Source organism: Colias eurytheme, chromosome 10 (assembly GCF_061535395.1).
Source record: "Colias eurytheme isolate Ceu_HAF_F1 chromosome 10, ilColEury1 Martin Lab GWU primary, whole genome shotgun sequence".
Taxonomy (NCBI): domain Eukaryota; kingdom Metazoa; phylum Arthropoda; class Insecta; order Lepidoptera; family Pieridae; genus Colias; species Colias eurytheme.
This window is the reverse complement of record NC_142989.1, coordinates 1191401-1207886: the sequence shown is the minus strand read 5'-3', so window position 1 is coordinate 1207886 and position 16486 is coordinate 1191401. Positions and strand designations below refer to the sequence as shown.

The 16486-nt window shown below is 34.8% G+C and overlaps 2 protein-coding genes across 2 annotated transcripts; one reads left to right on the top strand and one right to left on the bottom strand.

Annotated features, from left to right (window-relative positions):
* Positions 1-10403, top strand: BckdhB (Branched chain keto acid dehydrogenase E1 subunit beta). The gene is made up of 8 exons (XM_090106240.1): positions 1-259; positions 2075-2211; positions 2938-3081; positions 4483-4638; positions 6398-6569; positions 7838-7983; positions 9355-9441; positions 10239-10403. Exons 1-8 carry the CDS (start codon positions 136-138, stop codon positions 10377-10379), a joined length of 1107 nt encoding a protein of 368 aa, XP_089962366.1. The 5' UTR covers positions 1-135; the 3' UTR covers positions 10380-10403.
* Positions 10404-11860: 1457 nt separating this feature from the next.
* On the bottom strand, positions 11861-15143 carry LOC149904986 (inner nuclear membrane protein Man1-like). The gene is made up of 2 exons (XM_090106295.1): positions 15018-15143; positions 11861-14936 (listed from the first exon to the last, which is right to left on the bottom strand). The coding sequence occupies exon 2, from the start codon at positions 14926-14928 to the stop codon at positions 12556-12558; it is 2373 nt and encodes a 790-aa protein (XP_089962421.1). The 5' UTR covers positions 14929-14936; positions 15018-15143; the 3' UTR covers positions 11861-12555.
* Between the last annotated feature and the right edge of the window lie 1343 nt (positions 15144-16486).

Sequence of the window (16486 nt, the reverse complement as noted above, 5' to 3'; positions counted from 1 at the left end):
CTTCGTCATTCATTATCAGCGGTTATCGGAACAAACGTTTGTTATATGTAATTACAATTGCAGATAAGATGTTTTGTTTGAATTATTATTCTTTTAATGCTCCTAAACGACAGTCTGGAACACGATTTGTAGAAAATGGCGGGGTTTATTACGCAAAGAAGCGCTTCTTCACGGCATTTATTAAAAAATGTGAACAATTTAATGAAGAGACTTTCTTCCCACTTTACATATTTCCCCGATGAACAAAAACCTATAGAAGGTAATTATTTTATTTCTTGTTTGTTTAATGTGACCTTATAAATTTCAGACAAGTTACATTTTACTTCAAATATTGTTCTGTATTGTGTCTTTACACACATAATATTAAACTCTGATTAAAAATTTATTTTTATAATATATTATGATATTACTGTAAATATTATAGTTACTGATATGTTAGCTGTTAGATTAAAAGCATGATACTAATATAAATTTCAATAATAATAATTAGTTATAGTGACTATTCTATGTCTTATTATGAAATTAACCAATATGTAAATAATTTGGTATAATTACATACATTTTTGTCATTTATAGGATAGTTTCTTATAATTCAATTTTATTATCAAAGATTGCAATACTTACCTCCTAAAAAGCATGTGGACGTTTAACTTATGTATTTTAACAAAATTGTTTTGTACATCCACAAATCAGATTTTTCAATCCTTGGTTAAAAATTGTCAAATAACATATTAAACTATAATTTGAAAAAGGTATTATAATTGTATTTGTTAGTTTAAAGGTGAAATTTTAATATTATCATATTATAATACTTTATTGGAGGGGTAAGTTTTAAGCAAGGATTGAAAAACAGCCCTAAGTTCTTGTGAATGAACAAAACATGTTAAAATACCTATAACAGGATTGAAAAATCGGCCCTTACAGTTACATCTTGAAAATAACTATTCCACATTCTAAGATAACCTATTTATTCTATGTATAGTAGGGTTGTTGAGGATTCCTCTTCCGCTTCCTCATAATGCGGAAGTTCCGCAATATTTTGGGTTCCTCTACCGTTACCGCATCCTCAAAAATGAAAATAAAAAAATCCTCTTCCGCTATCGCTTCCTCAAAATTTAGAGGAAATTTATGAGGATGCTGATCCGATCGGGCGGCGAATTTACAAAGCCTATTTAAACTATGTATTTGAGTTACGAGTCGGACTCTACTAACGAACAAGAGTAGAGTCTTACCGCCATATTTATATCTGCGCCTAACACTTATCTCTAAACATAATAATATAACATTTTCTCTCATACTTTACCAAATAATGTTTATAACATATTTTACCAAATAATGTTTGTCAAAAGTCAATTTGAATTAAAAAACAAACAGGTTGTTTAAGCTTACATAATATTAATATCTACCAGTTAGTTCTTTTTTTGTGGAAATCGCCTAATGTCGCTTCTGGCACTGATATAGATTAGGTTTTTTCTGTGGGTTTTTTCGAGTAATATGCATAAACAAAAGCTCATCTGAGTCCGGCTCGTGACTCAAATAGTATAGTACTTACAGGCTTTGTAAATTCGCGATCGGGCGAGCTAACCTCCCCTAACCTTAAACATCAATATGTAGAGACAGGAGAATGGCTTTTGTTTTAATTTTTAATTTTAAAAGTTTTTGTTTTTTAATTTTGATTATAATTTCCTATCATCCTCATCCTCATCCGCTTCCTCTTCCGCTTCCTCATCCGCATCCTCTTCCTCAAAAAAATATCCTCTTCCTCATCCGCATCCTCTAAATTTGTGTGTGAAAATTCCTCTTCCTCCTCCTCTTCCTCATAATCACTTCCTCAACAACCCAAATGTATAGTCTATCTTTATAAAATACTAGTGGTCCGCCCCGGCTTCGCCCGTAGTACATATTTCGCAATAAAAGGTAGCCTATGTCCTTTCTCAGGTATCAAAATATCTACATACCAAATTTCATGCAAATTGGTTCAGTAGTTTAGGCGTGATTTAGTAACAGACAGACAGACAGAGTTACTTTCGCATTTATAATATTAGTATGGATTCTTTATTCACATACATTACAGGTGAGACAAGCAAAATGAACATGATGCAGGCCATTAACAATGCGATGGACATCACTCTTAACACTGATCCTAGTGCAGTGCTTTTTGGAGAGGATGTAGCGTTTGGTGGTGTATTCAGGTGTGCGTTAGGACTACAGGTATGGAAACCAAATTAAACTCATGCATTCATTTATTTAATTAGACTTCTTCTAGAAGCACTTAATCATGATAGTTTTACCATTTACCATTGTTTCATATAGCAATTTCTACAAAGAAAAGCCAACAAGAAACTGCAGTTGCTCTTTTCAAATTATGTCGATTTTATTTGTGTAAATGTATATAATAATAATGATGATGAACTGAAGATATAATATAGGAAATATTTATGCTATAGGAAATATAAAAGATAAAAGTATTAATATGGCTATAGTGTTGTACATTGTTTCATCAAATCTTTCCACTTTTTCACAAAGTAGTAAATACTGCATAGGGTTGATTTCTCACAGATGCAAAATTATGCAACTTCTTATTTATACTAGCTTCTGCCCACGACTTTGTACGTGCATCCCCGTTCCCACAAGAATTTCGGGAAATCTTTTCTTAGCGGATGCCTACGTCCTAACATCTACCTGTATGCCAAATTTCAGCCCGATACGTCCAGTGGTTTGGGCTGTGTGTTGATAGATCACTATATCAGTCACCTTTGAGTTTTATATATATAGATTTTTAAGTACAACATCTACATTACTTTATGTTTTGTTTTAAATACATCAATAATAAATAACATTAATAACAAACAATTCATTTTAAATATTATATTATATTCATTTTTCTTAAATTATTATTCTTAAAAGTATCTAATGAACATTTTCTTTCAATTTCAGGAGAAATATGGCAAAGACAGAGTGTTCAACACCCCTCTATGTGAGCAAGGCATCGCTGGCTTTGGTATCGGAATGGCTACTGCCGGAGCCACAGCAATTGCTGAAATACAGTTTGCTGATTATATTTTCCCAGCTTTTGATCAGGTATTTAATTATTTACAAGATTCTTTGTGTTTTCAGTCTAGTAAGAACGGGTGGACCGATTTCAATAATTCTTTTTTTAATATAATCCTTGAAGTACCAGGATGGTTCTTATGTAGAGAAAACATAAATATGTACCACGGGCGAAGCCGGGGCGGACCGCTAGTATTATAAAAATCTAAATAATTATCTACTGTCATTTGAAAGTATGTAGTTTAAATTGCGATTCTTTAGTTTATAGCAATATTTTATATTCTGTTATTATCTAATAAATTGTGAATGTTTTGAAATGCTAGAATGCATTGCATTGGTAAAATTAATAAATTTTTACCTGACTGCAAAAGGAGGGTTGTGTTTTTCAAGTGTATTTATATTTCTTTGATACGCCCTACAGCCCATACCACTGGATGGATATTATTATTATATTAACTTATGAGGTGTGTGCAATCATAACTATATTACTACATAAATAAGTGGTCAGGTCTTTTGTTTTCATGATAATATGAATTCTTATTAATAGATTTTTTTTGTACTGTCCAATACAGCATAATATTAGTGTCCATGTCTGTATTGTACTAAATAGGTTTGCTGCGGTCGTTTGGATCTTTTGTTTTCATGATAATATTAATTCTTGTTTATCGATTTTTTTGTACTGTCTAATACAACATAATATCAGTGTGCATGTCTGTATTGTACTAAGTAGGTTTGCGGTCGTTTGGATCTTTCGTTTTCATGATAATATTAATGCTTGTTTATCGATTTTTTAATACAGCATGCTATATGTGTGTGAGTCTGACTCGTACGTAAAAAATCTATACACAAGAATTAATATTATTTTATTTTATATTTAATAAAGAAAAAATAAAAATAAAATAAAATTAATTCTTGTTTTTTTTGAAGTGAAAACTTCTTTAGCGGCGTTGAGCACTTTTTCTGTAATGGATATGAAATCTTAAACTCGCGTCAGGATACGTGACCTGATCGAAAAAGCGTGATGGTATCCGTACCATTCCAAAATATCAAACATGCTCAACGTTAATAATCAAGTTTTCACTTCTGCCGGCAACCCGTCTTTTTTTTGTACTGTCTAATACAACATAATTGTGTGCGTGTCCATCTTGTACTAAGTAGGTTTGCGGTCGTTTTGACGTTTCGTTTTCATGATAATATTAATTCTTGTTTATCGATTTTTTTTTACTGTCCAGTACAGCTTTAATACAGCATGATATTAGTGTGTGAGTCTATCTCGAGCTTATGTAGGTTTTACCGTGTGCTACTCGTGTTTTATTTAACTTGTGGCTGTGAGTGTGAGCTATATCTCCGTATTATGTGATTTTTTATCAACCGCATAAATTAAAAGCAAGCAATTAAGTTGTTAAATAACGTTATGACTTCGTTTTCCAGCTAGTGAACGAAGCGGCCAAGTGCCGCTACCGCTCGGGCGCGCAGTGGGCGTGCGGCGCGCTGACCGTGCGCGCGCCGTGCGGGGCCGTGGGCCACGGCGGGCTGTACCACTCGCAGAGCCCCGAGGGGTACTTCGCGCACTCGCCCGGCCTCAAGGTACACACACACACACGCATGCACAGACAAGACATATACACACACATACATACGCACATATTATTTACTCCATACACACATTATTATATATTCATATATTCATTAAACATTTACACACACACATGCACATATTTACTCTATACACACATGGACATTCATTAAACATTTACACACACACATGCACATATTTACTCCATAAACACATGGATATTCATTAAACATTTACACACGCAAACATGCACATATAGACCGGGAGATACTGACACAAAATTTCGAGTCATTTGTAACAGGATGGCGGTTCTACAGGGGTCTTAGTACGCAATGACAAAAAGAAAAACGATGGTGTGAACACTGGTACCGGCGGCTTAGTCGCGTGGGCGTTAGTCGAACTCGTCGTAAAAATAGCGAAAGTCAAACGATTTGTAACACAAAAATTTTAGAATTTACCGATAGCCCATAAAAAAGAAGTAGGCGGTAGTGTCATGCCATACTTTTCCGGTGTGACTTACAGCCCGCCATACCGACGCAAATGTGTTGATTTAAAAAAAAACAATTCAACCATTTGTACCAGGCTAACTTTTGCACAGGTAACCATCGTCGTGTAGCCATTTACGAAAATCACCATACCATACTTTTCGGACGATTCCAAATGGTCGCCATACCGCCGAAAATCTGCAAAAATTTTTTTTTTCGCCAAACTTTTGGTACCAGTATTGCATTTGGATTTTTGGAGAGTATTTGATAAAATGTGACCATTATTATATTTGCCATACTTCTAGTAGGGGGAAAAAGTGCTGCCATACTTCATAAATAAATTTATTATTAATTTATAGAAGTGAAGATTTCTACCACCTAGATCTTTGAAATTTTGTATTTATATTTGTTGAACCTCAAACTTATAGGAAAGATTAATGCCATACTGTTACAAATCGTTCAAAATACGAATAAAATCATACTATAAAAAAAAATCTTATACACATTCGCCACCTCCCACAGGTATGGCATTATCACACTTCTATTTATAATCATTCAGGAGTTGTTGAAAAAAAAATTTAGGGTGTTACAAATGGTTCAGCGAAAAAAAAATTTGCAGATTTTCGGCGGTATGGCGACCATTTGGAATCGTCCGAAAAGTATGGCATGGCGATTTTCGTACATGGCTGCACGACGATGGTTACCTGTGCAAAAGTTAGCCTGGTACAAATGGTTGAATTGTTTTTTTTAAATCAACACATTCGCGTCGGTATGGCGGGCTGTAAGTCACACCGGAAAAGTATGGCATGACACTACCGCCTACTTCTTTTTTATGGGCTATCGGTAAATTCTAAAATTTTTGTGTTACAAATCGTTTGACTTCGCTATTTTTCCGACGAGTTCGACTAACGCCCACGCGACTAAGCCGCCGGTACCAGCGTTCACACCATCGTTTTTCTTTTTGTCATTGCGTACTAAGACCCCTGTAGAACCGCCATCCTGTTACAAATGACTCGAAATTTTGTGTCAGTATCTCCCGGTCTAATATTTACTCTATACACACATGGACATTCATTAAACATTTACCCACACAACATACACAAAACACCCACATAAACAGACTGTGAGTGTGCAAATGTGTGCACATGCCCGCTGTGGCTCATCTATTACACACTTACAGAGCTCGGAGCTCTTTAGGTACTAAAAAACGAAACTTCCAACATAGATAATAATTTATTCCTTACAACATAATATTATTTTCTTAATATTACCAAAATATTTCCAGGTGGTAATCCCCCGTGGTCCCACATCAGCCAAGGGTCTATTACTGTCCTGTTTACGAGATAGAGATCCATGCATATTCCTCGAGCCAAAGATTCTGTACCGAGCTGCTGCTGAAGACGTTCCAGTTGATAGCTATGAGATACCACTCGGTAAAGCACAGGTTTTGAGGGAAGGTATGTTTATTATCATTATTATTATTTATTACTATAACATTTATACAGGGTGTCCCACTATTGGTATACTAAGCGCGAAAGAACTTTTAGTTTTGCATACACTGATCACGAAAAAAATACTTAAACAACAAAATTATGTCAAAAAATTTTTGCTAAATTTTTCCTGAAAATCCATGTTTTCTTCTCTAGCTTCGCGCAGCCGACATATACCGCTTCTCTAATATGAGCATTTTATCTATGAAAACATAATCTTAAACGATAGCTCACGTGCTGGTGGCAAAGTTGGGCGGGTTGCTTGTTATGGGTGTACACATAGAGTTTTAAGAATTCATCTATTTGAAAAAAAAATGCATCTGGAATTTTATAAGTATTTTTTACGAACTCAGCGTATGCAAAACTATAACGTCCTTTGAGCTTAGTATACCAACAGTGGGACACCCTGTATATTATGGTATTATCCTATGTATAAAATACTTGAGACGGTGTATATTTGCCGCTCAATGCACGAAACAGCTTGTTTAATTTTTACTTTCTAAGGTTAGCCCGAACATACAGACAAACAGACTAAAACTATATTTTTGGATTCGGTAACTATTGTAGATCACGAATTATTTAAAAAAAATATTCAATGTACGGTTTTGACTTTCCTACGATTTTATTATATGTACATAGATGTATAGAAAAAAAAATATAAACTATTTATTTACTTAACCCTATTAGAGAGAGCGAAAAAGATTCCGATTTGTGTAGTTAAAACTTTTTACAAACAACAAAATTACACACTAGAATCAACAATAACCAATAATATTATTTTCTATTTCCATGTATTTAGTGCAATCAAATATTTTTTTATTTTCTATTCGATCTTGTTTGAACGCGGTAATCTCGGGAACTACTGGTCCGATTTGAAAAATTCTTTTGGTGTTAGATAGCCCATTTATCGAGGAAGGCTATAGGCTATATATCATCACGCTAAGACCAACAGGAGCGGAGCCACGCGGGTAAAACCGCGGAGCGCAGCTAGTTTCCTATACAATTACATAATTTAAAATAATAATAGTTAAAAAAAACTAAAAAACACGCTTTTTGCAAATTGAAAAATGGAATAATTTTATCAAATTAGTGTATTGTCATCGGTCCTCAATAAATCTACAAAGTTTGAACGAAATCTGGCCGTTTAAAGTGGGTCAAAATCGCGCCCAAAGAAGTCGGTTACAAACATACAGGTGAAGCTAATAAAAAGCGTGTAAAAATACCCATCTTCACAGGTGACGCAGCCACACTTATAGCGTGGGGTACTCAAGTGCACATAATGCTAGAAGTGGCCCAAATAGCCAAGGAGCAGCTCGGTGTGAACTGTGACGTCATCGATCTGATGTCCATACTGCCGTGGGACGAAGAGACTGTTTGTAATGTGAGTGTCTTAAAAAAGGAATAATAAAACTAGCGACTAAGAAAATTAATTTATTTATTTTATTTATTCTTCACTGTATAGGAAAAACAAAATGAAGACGACACAAAAAATGTTGTGTGGTTTTATGAAACCACGGTATAAGTGAAACTTAGGCAAAAAATTATCGTATTTGTACGATAATTATCGTACGGTTCGACCGTCACGCGACATGCGCTACACAGACCAAAAAGTTTGAGACGATGTAATAAAAGTTTCACTTTAATAAAAGATACAATCGGCATACAGTGGGCGGCCTTATGGCTATAAGCCATTTGTTTAGCTAAAATTTAGTTACTAAACAAAATTAGGTTACTAAAAAAAATTGAGCGAGAGATGAGATAGTGTTACTAAAAAAAATTGAGTGACTTATGAGATAATGTTTTAATGGCTTGACCGGTGTGAATTTGAGCGATGAATATTGGTTGATAATAAAATACAGATTGAGTGTACTAAATGTGAATTTGAGATATTAAAATATTAACTAAGCTTCTAAATTACTAGTTGAGTTACTACTCGGTATAAATAAATCATATTATGCCAAATAAACAAATATGCACGACGTTATGTTGACAATCAAATCAAATATTAGGTCGCTCAAATATTATGAAGCTGCTCATTTTGTATTTTAAGTAACTCAATATGTCTGTATGTTTGTAAGTCGCTGTTCTTTTCGTATTTCATCGCTCGCAGTCAGTCGCTCATTTAGTAATTATACAGTATAACCCTGATTTATTATTTTTGTCAACTAAAACTTTAATTTACAGTCGCTTGTTTAAGTACTACCCATTTTAAATTCACCTTGTTTTGTGTTAAATATATTTTTTGACGTGATAACGTTTTTAAAATCGCTTTAGCCGGGTGACATGTTCAGAAACTTGTGTCACACCAAAACCTCACGAGCGCGATCGCAGGTATAACGAGAGAGAGACGGACCGATCTCCCGTCTCATCTCGAGCGCTGCCACTGCATTATGTTATCACGTAAACATCTCGATCGTAAACCTACTTTACAAACAACCAATTTTTTAAGTGAGACAGTGTACATAATTACATAAAGTATATTTCCTTTCTTAATCAAATTGAAAATACAAGGTTTAACAATTTTTTCTATCCATACTAATATTATAAATGCGAAAGTAACTCTGTCTGTCTGTCTGTTACTCAATCACGCCTAAACTACAGAACCAATTTGCATGAAATTTGGTATGGAGATATTTTGATACCCGAGAAAGGACATAGGCTACCTTTTATTGCGAAATATGTACCACGGGCGAAGCCGGGGCGGACCACTAGTTCTTTATAAATTTATATAAGGTATAACAATGTTTCACAGTCGGTAAAGAAAACGGGTCGGTGTCTCATCGCACACGAGGCGCCTCTCACTTGCGGTTTTGGAGCTGAGCTTGCTGCAACTATACAGGTTTGTATTTAACATTTTTTCGATCTTTCATAATAAATGTTCATAAGAATTTTCTGTAACCACGCGGATGAAGTCGCGGGATAGTCATATATGTATAGCTGTAATATTAGAATGCAGATTTCTTTATTTTTAAATATAGTGGATTTTTTGAAGTGAAACTTCTTTATCGGGGTTGGAAAAAAATTTAGTGTAACATTTTTTCGTTACGCGTGACATTTATCCGTTACGCGCCATCTTTTTCTTATCCCTACCACGCGAGATTCGACGTATGTCTGTAAAGTTGCATATTATAGTAAATTATTTTTTGAAAAATAAGGTCATAAAGAAGTTTCACTTCTTACGTGTGTACACTAGTACACGCACACATTTTCTATACAGTATTAAGAGAGTTTTCCCTGCAGAATAGACCACAAAATTCTACCCTGTAACAAAAAAACATCATCAAAATGATCAAAATCCGTACAGTAGTTTTTGCGTTAAAGGCGGACAAGAGGCAGAAAAATGACAATTTTTATTTTTTGGCCTGTGTTATTTATGCAAAGATCCAATGGGGCTATTTGTTTTTTTTTTTAGTTTCGATTTACAGTACAGCTTTGTACTTTTACACTTTTTTATATGTATGTATAGATATAATATATAAATAAACCTTCCTCGATAAATGGGCTATCTAACACCGAAAGAATTTTTCTAATTGGACCATTAGTTCCTGAGATTAGCGCGTTCAAACAAACAAACCAACTCTTCAGCTTTATAATATTATTAGTATAGATAATGAATTTATTCAAATTACCTTGCAGGAGGAATGTTTCCTACATCTCGAAGCGCCCGTTCGTCGCGAGGCGGGCTGGGACACGCCGTTCCCGCACGTGTTCGAGCCTTTCTACTTACCTGATAGAACGAGATGCTTGCAAGCCTTGAAGGATCTGATCAACTATTAGTGGAAATAAATAAATAGATCTGTTTACAGTTGTTTTATTATTTACCCTTGACCTAACCAGACTATTCTAAAACTTAATCATTAAAGAAAATGTGTTTGAACCTTTTACTTACCAGATAGAACAAGGTGCTTACAAGCCTTGAAGGATCTGATCAACTATTAGTGGAAATAAATAAATAGATCTGTTTACACTTGTTTTATTATTTACCCTTGACCTAACCAGACTGTTCTAAAACTTAATTTTTTTAAGAAAATGTGTTTGAACCTTCTACTTACCAGATAGAACGAGATGCTTACAGGCCTTGAAGGATCTGAACAACTATTAGTGGAAATAAATACATAAATAGATCTGTTTATATAGTTCGTTTAGCTCTGATGGTAACCTATAGAAAACTCGAATTTCTATTACCCGAATCTTAAAACCCCGAAAACGGTTGGTTGAACTTTAAAAAAACAGATGTAACGAAAATTAAGATACTTAAGTACGTAGTACATGGTAGTACGTAGTAATAATAGCTCAATTGAACTCAATGGTAACGAATGACATTTTAAAATTCATTTTTTAATTTCCCAGGTGAATCAATTTCCAGATACACTCAAATTTTTTAAATGTATTTTTTTGGTTCTCGTATTCTCATAATCCAGAAGTTATACCAGATTCTCAGAATACATTTTTTTGTTTCCCAGCGTACCATTTTCCAAATAAACTATTACGATTAGAGCTTCGGAAATGGCACGTTGAAATGTAGCTTAGTTAATTATTTTAGTATGTCGCAGTCTTACTTTGACGCCTAGACGTGTGCACCTTATATTCATTTTTATTTTATAATATCATTGGATCATTGCTATGAAAGCTTTCATTTTAACACACGTTTTTATTTAATTATTTAAGTCCGTGTCAAGTCCCCTAGAGGGCGCTATTTAAGTGCAATAATTATATGTATGTGGAATATTTTTTTTATTCTACATACCTGTTTGTACATACTTTCTTTTATAATTAATGCAAAAGTTTGTGAGGATGGTTGTGTGAGTATGTTTGTTACTCTTTCACGAAAACACAACTGAACCGATTACAATGAAATTTAACACACATATGGATGGTAACTTGGATAGACAACAAAGGATAGATTTTATACCAGAAATCCCATGGGAACGGTTTTTTCTTTGAAAACGCGGGCGGAAAGCTAGTATAATGTACTGTTACTGGTAACATACAATTCAAACTCGAGGATGTGATACATATGAGATTATATTTTATTTATCAACTAGCTTTCCGCGCGCGATTTCGCCCACATTTTAGAAAACTAAACAAATTCAAACCTTCCTCAAAAAATAAAAGACCATTCTTATTTATTAAAAAAACTTAATGCGTTGCGTAGTTTTAAAGATCTAAACAAACATAAGGTCGGACAGACAGCGACAGCAACTTTGTTTATATACTTAATCAAAGGGTAATTGGGATATGAAAAAAAAAACAACACATAATCTTATCATATTTTATTAAAAGTGAAAATCAATCCATAAAAATAACTACACTAAGGATTAGTAAGAGTACTTAAACAAAATAAATGTCAATCTTAGAACTTAACACGAATTATTGTTGTGCCATTGCTTTACACAATCCACTTTATGGAGAATTAAGATAAGAACCCTATTAAGAAAATCAATAAGAAATATAAACTACCTATAAAACTACGACATTTTAAAACAATTTGTTCCAAAACAGTAAATTCAATCAACAAATGCAAGCCATTATGACTCATTTAACTTACATCATAAAAACTATTTTAACTTTGTGATGTCACATATTTACAACATGAACACGAAAAACAAAATTTACTTTCATATTTCTAAAATTTGGATAAGGCATTATTAAACTACATCTATAGACATTTAGGTCTTATTTGTAATTTACAATCTGAGAAATGCATATTATAGTTATGTAAACATTACAATCAGGGCTAATTATTGTGCACATATTTTATTATGGATCAAACTAAACAATAAAAGGTAATCGGCGATTCAATGAGACCGCACTAAAGAGAGTGCTTTAATGAATACAACAGCCATACCCAAGAAAAATTAGTTTAAGGCATTAAAAAATAAAAATAAATAATCTGTTAAATGTCAGGACAATCAATGTCAAGAGTTAAGTCACAAATTAATATCAAATTCAATTATTCATCCCAAGATCTTCGTTGTTGGCGCGACGGTTTCAGATAGGGGCCAGAAGACGGGGAGTTGGGGAATCTTTGCATGTATCGCTCCAAGCGCAGATATTTGACGGTTATGAGGCGTCCCTCGTACCACCAGCCGTGCAGGCTCTTATAGACCACGCCAGCGTCCGTCGGGCTCGCGCATTTCACGTAAACGCAGCAGGATGACTTCTCAATATCAATATGAAGAATGTTGCATCGGTCACACTTTTCCAGGATCACATCTTGGATGACGGTTCTTAAATTCGGATTGGTGTCGTTCTTCTCGAACATGCTACGGATTTTCAAGCAAGGGGTCGGTGAAACGGTCAGGTTGTTGACGGATCCTTCTTGAGTCTCAAAGGCTTGTCCTTGCCATGACGCACTGCGTTTGGGGCTATTGTGCGACGCTATCCATCTCCAAACCCTGCAATCCTCTCCATCCACAGATTGAACCTCCATGCGCACCCTACTCTCATTTTTCTGAATGAACTTGACTGCAGCATCCCAAACTGAAGCCATTTTCTCTCTATTCTGGGGAGATATTAGCGTATCTCTCACATGGTCCACTGATATGTATGGTTCACCACTATCTTCCGTCTCCTGAGATATAACATCAATGATCTGTTCTACCATGGAATAAATTTCCTCACTTTTCTTCTTTTGGTAGTTTAAATATAGTTTATAGCATTTTTGTACTCCCAATACAACAACAGCCATGACTCCAATTATGATGAATGTAGAACCGGCTGAGTATAGCGTGTTGACAAATAAACATGACACAGGAGTAGATGGATCAGAGAGAGCTAAAGCGATACTGCCTTTGCTCCGTTGCTGTGCTACAACATCTGTGGTAGACAGAGGGCTGTAATCAACATCTTTACTATACAAATTCTTCAATTGAACAACATGAATTCCCCATCTAGGATTGTGTATCAGCAAAACTTGTAAGTTATTCAAATCCATGCGACATTGGCTTATATCAACAGCCTCCGCTCTTGCACTAGCAATATCAAGTATTTCCCTTTCAGTCATATATGGCATTACACCAGGCTTATTACATTTGTAGGCAGCTGCTCGAGTAGTTAATTCAGGATGTATGACCTTCAATAGATCCTTTGCATAGCTGACTTGTTCCTTGGGCACACAGTTAATACCAGGCCTGTTACCAGGGATGTTCAGTTGACATATTGGAATCACACTGTTTTGGTCGTCCACTACAGATGTTATATCATTTCTCTTAACCATGTACATAAAAAATAAGCAAAAAAAAAAAAGAGCAACCAGTGCGACCAGAGCGAGGGACACCATGTTATTCTTTAAGAATTTCTTATCATTGACTGCCTTGTAGTCAACAGCTTCACCTCGAGATACTCCTGTTATATACGACCTGCGGGGCAATATTGTACTTCCATTTGTTGTGTCTCTGTCCAAATATGATGTTGTTTTCGGTGGGTCAGATTTGAGAGCTGACAATCGTCTTGTGAAATTGCTCAAATATGGGGATTCCGTCTCATCAACACTAGACAGTGAAGGCTGATAGTTGCTGGCTGAAGGTTGGAAAGTGCTCGCTGGTGGTTGATATGTACTTGTTGATGGTTGATAGTTACTTGCTGATGAATATGTTGATGCATAATTATTAATAGAAGACCTGTCTCCTAAAGTAGATGTCAATCCAAGCCGAGACCTTATTGAATTTAAATGATCAGACGATGAAAGTGAAGATGAATAGTTTGTAGAAAGGGAGGGTCGAGAGAAAATAGATGATTTAGGTGGACTTGTAGATGTATCATGTGTCGGTAACGTGCTGGAAATATAGTCACTGGAGCGTGAGCTGCTACGGAACGGCGTTGAAGTTTTCTTATCAACATCAACATCACTGTCAGATCCAGTCTCATAATCATCCTGATCGTTGGCATAGGTGCGCGTTACACGGCGTGTAGTCACGGTTTCCACTTCTTCGTGTGTTCGCACAGGAGATTTTTCCTCTTCAGATTCGGAACCTTTGTCGGAACCACGCTTTATTGGCGAATCTTTTTTTACCGGCGTTCGTCTCCTACTCGTCACTGGCGGTAACATAGCACCACCAGTGGTCACTCGACGGTTCCGCTTTTCTTTAGCACTAGTTGTATCTAAATCTGACTCTTCACCACTAGAATAGCGCGCAAGAGAGCGCCTATTCTCCACTTTGCTGTCAACACTGTTTCGAGGCTTGCTTTTATTATCCAATACCATTTTTAACTTTTTGACCAAAGTTTTTTTCGTTGATGCCGTAATCGGCATAACCGGGAACCCATGCTCGGCTAGTTTTGTGCGAAGCTCTGCATCTGACATTGAATCAACTTGATCGGCCATTGTGAAATCTGCAAGAATAACAGGCGATTTTACAACACAGAACTATACAGTCACTTGCAAAATCTTTGTAGTAAATATTGTTTGTTAACCTTTCGTGTTTAATTCGGGCACATAAAATTACGTCAAGTATTACAAACTAAAAATTCACCGGCGCGTCATTCCACACGCGCTATGAACGTCGTTACATTTATTAAAAAATGTTGCCAGTGACTTTAGCACAGACGTTCATCATCGCATGTCGACCGTTAGTTAAGTTGCCATGTGTTAAGTGGTAAAATTATAATCATTAATTGTTTATATCTTTTTAATTAAGTTGTTTAAAATGTATTTTTTATTGCAATAATTTTTTTTATTTAAAAAATGAGCTATTGATTCGAGCGGCTCTCGTTTCCTGTTTTCAACTGTGGAGAGCTATTTATTTATTTATTGATTCAATACAAAAACGAGAATAAGGTTAACAGGAACATAGGAGAGAAAAGGTTAATAATATTTGCTATATAAAATTTATAATAAGGTTTTAGTTTTTACAAAATAGAAACATTTCGTTTTAATTTGATCCTGTATCCATAGGATAGTGAAGTTTTAGCAAGTAAAACAAATATAAAAAGTATCCATATTTGTTTTACGAGATCGAGGTTGTATCCTCTCGAAAAATTGTGAAACGTTATGCTGCATTCACATAATCGCAAAAATCGCATCATTAGTAAGGCGAATAGCAAATGTACATATATATATTTGTGTAAATAGAGGGCTATCGAGCTGCCTCAAGAGATTCGCGTATTTTTGTTACCGGAATCAAAGGAAAAAGGAACATGTAGTTCGCATCAAAACTCGAATATTGTAACGAATGTTTCGTCGAGTCACGAAGCTGGCAGCGAACATCTATATTACTTGCTCTGTGGCTCTGTGGCGGACATAAATACGTAAATGAACCATAAAATATAATATACTGTTTACAATAATTTTACCCATTCTTTTTCTGAAGTTCAAACAAACAAACAAACTCGTGAGCTTAAAATATTAAGGATAGATTTACTTATCAGAACAAAATATATAAATATATTAACGCGACATTGACAAAAAGACTCTTCTTCTTTCTTTAGAAACACAAACAAAAAATTAAAATTTTGGCGGTAAAATAATGTGTTAATTTTTTTTCTTTCTTCACGGCAAGAAAATTGCAAGAAATGTGGTAAATTATTTGAATTTCCCTTGTTTTTTAGATAAACGAACGAATGATCATTAAAGACGGTTCTAGGAGCACTTTTAATTTTTATTTAAATTCTTAGAAATTTGCTTTCGTGAAACTTTAGAACATAGCGCAGCAGCAGGCGGTTGGTTTCGCCGAAAAGTTTTTAGGGAGTGGTATTTAGCTTTCTTAAATTAAATTTAAAGTTACTAACTGTTAAGTATTTAGTTATTTGTGATATTCTAGCATAGCATATTACATAGGTCTATGTTATACTTTATATTGGAAACGATTTAGAGAAATTGGGTAACATTATACTTACTTACGTTTTTGTATTCCGGGCTTGGCAGAAAATATCGGTGGTTTAAA

Excerpts from the sequence above, each read along its gene's own strand:
- BckdhB (XM_090106240.1), top strand. The coding sequence starts at position 136 with ATGGCGGGGTTTATTACGCAAAGAAGCGCTTCTTCACGGCATTTATTA. Across the intron at positions 3,082-4,482 it reads TTTTCCCAGCTTTTGATCAG|CTAGTGAACGAAGCGGCCAA; the intron begins GTATTTAATTAT and ends TTCGTTTTCCAG. Across the intron at positions 6,570-7,837 it reads AGCACAGGTTTTGAGGGAAG|GTGACGCAGCCACACTTATA; the intron begins GTATGTTTATTA and ends CCATCTTCACAG.
- LOC149904986 (XM_090106295.1), bottom strand. The coding sequence starts at position 14,928 with ATGGCCGATCAAGTTGATTCAATGTCAGATGCAGAGCTTCGCACAAAA.